The 5220-nt window shown below is 37.3% G+C and overlaps 1 protein-coding gene across 2 annotated transcripts; it reads right to left on the bottom strand.

Annotated features, from left to right (window-relative positions):
* Positions 1–2160: 2160 nt before the first annotated feature.
* LOC137740214 (putative WRKY transcription factor 40) lies at positions 2161–4550 on the bottom strand. Of its 2 annotated transcripts, none has more exons than XM_068480051.2 (5): positions 4202–4550; positions 4010–4078; positions 3180–3521; positions 2957–3073; positions 2161–2840 (listed from the first exon to the last, which is right to left on the bottom strand). In XM_068480051.2, exons 1-5 carry the CDS (start codon positions 4280–4282, stop codon positions 2487–2489), a joined length of 963 nt encoding a protein of 320 aa, XP_068336152.2. In that variant the 5' UTR covers positions 4283–4550; the 3' UTR covers positions 2161–2486. The 2 variants fall into 2 exon arrangements, with proteins under 2 accessions (XP_068336152.2, XP_088556629.1); XM_088700503.1 differs by having other exon boundaries at positions 4184–4418.
* Between the last annotated feature and the right edge of the window lie 670 nt (positions 4551–5220).

Genomic DNA, 5220 nt, shown 5'->3' with positions numbered 1-5220 from the left:
GTTTGTTGGCATGAAGATTTGCAGTGTGGACGATGATGCACCTCCTTACCTTCAGTGGTCTTTTCGTGTCGACCTCCAAGGTTGCTTGGTGTTTCATCCTTAAAGGAATCGAGCTTCGAACGTCGTCTTTTCCTGCTAGACCGTCAAGCTTTTCTTCATTTGGCATTGTCTTCCTCTTTCTAGAAGGCTTCTTGGTGTCTTCAAGTTTTTCCAAAGCCGATTGTTGCGAAGGAAAGCTAGCCTTGCTGCTTTGTTTCTTAGGTTTTGACAACTTTTCAAAAACAGAGCTTTGGGGTGTTGGCGTGTTAAGCCATTTGAACACGGAAGTTCGGTTTTGCCCGCCAATGCGATCAAGTGCCGAATTTCTAGGTTTTGAATGATTCAGCCTATCGAAGACTGACACTCGAATGGGAAGTTTAGGCTCATCTTGATTTTGTTCAATGCTCACGCTGATGTGTTGAAGCTAGTGTTTTTCGCTTTGCTTGAAATTTCACAGGTGCATTTAGTGTGAAGCCAAGTCCAGCTTTGTTGTTGTCAACTCCGTAATCATGCCCCTTCAACTTCTTTTGAGTCTTTGTGAGGTCACGATCTTTGTCGTTGACGGTGTTTGAAACCTTCTTTCCAAGATTTGAAGAGGAAGCAAAGTCATGCCCAGCCTTTGACATGAGTTCGTAGACGTTTGGGTTGAAGCCTTCTTTGGTCCTCTTAGTTGGAAGAGAGCTTGGTTTCACTTTGAAGCCATGTTGCTCCTCCAGACGGTTAATGAGTCCGGTGGTTTGCAAGTTTTTCTCTTCAGCAGTCTTTATCAGCTTTGCAATTGTTTCCTTCATCTGAACCAGCTGTTTTTCAATGGAGGTAGTGACGATGGTCATGACTTGTTCTTTGTTTGAAGCCATGGAGTGTGCTTGAATATCTTGAACGGAGACAGAGATGAGAGGTAGCGATTGTTCCATTGGGCGTGCCAAATTTGTAAACACGAAAATTCCTAACGACTAACGAGACAAGAACACATGTACAAAGTAATATTTTGTATTAATGATTTTGGGGTTACAATCTCTTTGTAATTTGGTCCTCTGATTCGATCTCCGTAAGATGTTGGTTTGTTGACGTGTTGTTGATCCAAGGGCTGTCGAGGCTTGATCTTGGATGAACAGTTGGAAGTTTCTTCAAGGGCCGTCGAGGCTTTGATCTTGAAGAACAGGGATGAACAGATCGTCGAGGGCTTTTGGGTTTGATCTTGAAGTTGTTGATCCAAAGGGCCATTGGGGCTTGATCTTAGGATGAATAGGTGATGAACGATGAACACTTTCTTCAAGGGCCGTCGGGGCTTGATCTTGAGTTTGTGGAAGTTCTTCAAGGGCTGTCGGGGCTTGATCTTAAAGGAGGATTTGACAAAGAACGAAGAGAGCCTTCTTGATCCTTCGGGATTTGCTTGAGAGCTTTAGAGTTTCAAAGCTTCAAGGTTTTGGTGTAATGTGTATTGGTCAAAAAAAAAGAAAATGAATGAAATTGGCTTCTATTTATAGAAATTTTCAAGGCTAATTTTGAATATAATATTCAGATGAAATAAATCATTTCTACCAGGTGTTGACACATGTCTCATTTGATGACTTTTCTGATTCATTTCGATTTTTCGTTGAGTCACACGCTACGTGTAAAATTTATATGACACGTGAGCGTTGAAATTTTATTTATTGGTTAACATTCATTTCACTGAAATTTCGATGTCTACATTTTGTCACCATCTTTGTAAATTTTTCCCAGTTTAGCTCAACTTCCTCATTGTTTTCTCTATTTCTTTTGAATCAAACTCCAATGTGGTAATGGTAGGTTATGTCAGACATCTTTCACTTTTTGAAAGCCTCCATTGTCTATCATTGACCAAGAAATAAACACCGACTGACCGTCCACCGTTGAACTCAACAGCTTCTCTCTCTCTCAAAATTGGGATTCAACATGTAAAGAAAATTTTCGAGGGAAAAACTTGTATAGAGATAACAAGTGATGATGAAGCTCATCGTTTTATTTATTATTGTTGAATAAGTTTGAATTTCGAAATCTATGTAATGAATAAATACAAATTTAAAAAATTAAACTTATCCAATAATAATAAATAGAATGGTGATCATTACCACCAAGTGAGCAAAAATACACTCACAATTTTTCTTAGACCATGTACGAAGCAGGCATTAAATTAGTGTTCTCGGAGATACAAAAGCCGGTTAGGCTGAAACCATAGGATTCGAAAGCTCTGGCTCTTAGTTCTGCTCATTGTTACAATTGTGCAGATTAATGCATTTAAGCTGAACTTTTAGCCGAGCAAATTCCGAAGAAATTTTAAATCCCCTGCGGATTGGAATTAAAAACAGTGTCCTTGTACTGGCCTCTTTTTCCATTGTTGTATTTACAAATACACCTAATCTTCAGAAACAGTCTAACTAGTGAAAGACCAAGGCTTTTAATTGACCTTCACCATTTCTTTTCTTTCAATAAATATTATGTTGAAGTATTCTTCCTGATATGGCTGCTGCAAGTGCTTTCGTGAAATCGGGATCCTTCGTCAAGGAAGAAGCCATCTGCTGCACCAAAAATTTGCGAACTTCGGGTGTTTCAGTTCTTGTTTTTGTGCTCTTGGCATCCGCAGTACTGGACTTGGATTTGGTCAAGTCAAGAGTAATTGTAGGTCCAGTTGAGCCAAGGGAGGTTGAGCAAGGGACGGATCCTATTGCCACGCAGTGGTTTGAGCCCGATGTTGCTTCAATTTGGGAAGGGTTGGGGTGGTTGTGTTCACCTTCATAAGTTGCCACCAAAATAGATTGGTCCTCAACACTTCTTTGAACCTGAAGAGAAAATTATAGACAAAATTACATTTAACTTATAAGAACAATGAAAAGCAAACGAAATCGTCTATTTACACTAAGTTTTAAGCAACAAGAAGGTTAAGGAATTCACTCACCTTCTTTTTGACAGGGCAGCTTGGAGCAAAAGAGCATTTAAAGTAAGCTCTAGGACAAGGATTATCCCTAGTAACTTTTTGGCCATATTTCCTCCATTGATATCCATCTTTCACAACCTATTAAAATACACATAAAATTGCTCAATACAACAACTCAAATAAATAAAATTGAGTTCATTGTAAGTGTGTGACATTGATTACGGATTGAGGACTAACTAATTACCAAGCTTGTATCAGATGCTTCTGTCTGGACACAAGCCCTTGAAATCTTAGCCTTGACGATCTCTTCTCTTGGTTTCTTGTAGGACTCTCCATCACTGGAACTGCTCTCCGAGTTTCTATTCACTGCTCCATTCATGATATTATTACTGTTTGTGTTGTTGTTGCTGCTTTCGGACTTTCTTTTCTTTGAAATTGGGCTAAGCTCCTTCTCAGGGTTCTTGCTCATGTACTCCAACAGTTGGTTTCTCAAAGCATTGTAGTTCTCTCCCATCACCGTCAACATTTCGGTTAGCTTCTTGTTCTCTGCACTCACTCGGTGCAATTCTTCCAATAGGGCACCGCTCTGAATCAAAGCAGATCATAAACCTTTTAGCTAGCCATGGAACCCAAGCAGTTATATTTCTTGATATCAAACTACATATGCTCTGATACCATATGTTAAGCTTCCAAATAGACGCTTCAGGGGTCTACTACTAATTAAACATTTATATTTCATGGTAGCGAAAATCCTAAGCGCGTGGTTCAACGGCCTACTACTATATATATAGTTCATGTTTCAAGTGTTAAAGAGGTTGTCTATTGAAGTTTTATAAGCAGTAGGATCCTAAGCGCGTGCTTCAACGGCCTACTACTATATATATAGTTCATGTTTCGAGTGTTAAAGAGGTTGTATATTGAAGTTTTATAAGCAGTAGATTAGTTCTTCCTAAAGAAAAAGATTGTGAAAAATAAATAGTAGAATATCCTTATAAACCATGAAGGCAGGTCTTCATTGGCAACCACAAAACAAGAAGATAGAGAAGATAAGGCGGAGAAAACTAAGAAACCAACCTCTTCTTTAGGTGAAAGCTGCCTCCCAAAGTCGATCAATATTTTGCTATGCACCTCTTTTTTGATCATCTGAAATTAATCAAAGCAAATATTTAGACTTCAATAAGTTCATGAGCAACTTTTATAAACAATTAAGTAAAGTGATATAACTATATATTCGTGAGATTTTTATACATATAATTTTCGAGTTACCGGAGTGTCATTGAAAAGTCTGAGAGGCATGGAATTAAGATCCAAAGAAGTATCATCATCATATGCAGCTGAGTAGTCCATTTCCTTTGAAATTAACAACAGCTCTTCCTTCCTTGTAATAATCCTCAAGAAAATCTCTCAAGCCCTCAAGTTCGACCTAAATCTTGACCAAGTAGTTGTGTGAAACCGTCTGAGTTTTACCAACTGAAGGGCAGTTTAATATATAGAACCAGAGAAAGCTCTCATAAGAGATGAGTAGAGAGAAGGAAACTGGGGAGAAAGAGAGAGAGAAGGAAAGATAAGAGATGAGTAGTGTCAGTGGAGCTGTATATAGACTCGCTTTTGGTGTGCGTTTATAAGAGGAATAATTATATGAAAGAACTGCAAGTTCTACGACGTGTCGGTCGTCATGGAGTTTGAATTTCCTTATACTTGATTTTTCTAGTCAAGCACGCCACCCCAAGAATTAAATAAGTCATTTGAATTGTAGTGTGTGGGTATACTAATGAATTTATTTTATTTCTAATATTTTAATAATTTATTATTTTATTTTAAAGAATAGTGGAAGGAAGCCAGAGAAGTTCTATATTGACCCGATGATGTGTCCGTCATACTATTATAATAAGTTCTACTTTTTCTGTTTTTCTAAGTGGGGTAATGAATATCGTATCAATGAGTAATATTATGGGTTTGCTTTTCTGTCGCGTTTTGAACTTCGAAGCATTTTTTCCACGTTCCATGAATCTATGTATTGTTTTTTGTTTTTACGTGGATGAAAAATGCATATATCTTTAAAAAAAAAAAAAATTAGTGGAAGGATTTGAAAATTTTAAGTTTTAACGATAAGGATAAAATAAAGGGTAAAATAAATAGTATAATGATTGATTTTTTAGTATAAAAACGTGATTTTTCGTTAAAGTGAACAGTATTATGAGTTTTTCGTTAAAATTCCCTATATATTTTTGTATTTTTTGATTCGCATGTCCAAACTTGTCAACATGTTTATTGTAAAATTTCAA

The sequence above is a fragment of the Pyrus communis genome, chromosome 9 (assembly GCF_041283825.1).
Source record: "Pyrus communis isolate YQ-2024b chromosome 9, ASM4128382v1, whole genome shotgun sequence".
Classification (NCBI taxonomy): domain Eukaryota; kingdom Viridiplantae; phylum Streptophyta; class Magnoliopsida; order Rosales; family Rosaceae; genus Pyrus; species Pyrus communis.
Note: the sequence above shows the minus strand (reverse complement) of the source record. Positions and strands in the feature narration are given on the sequence as shown.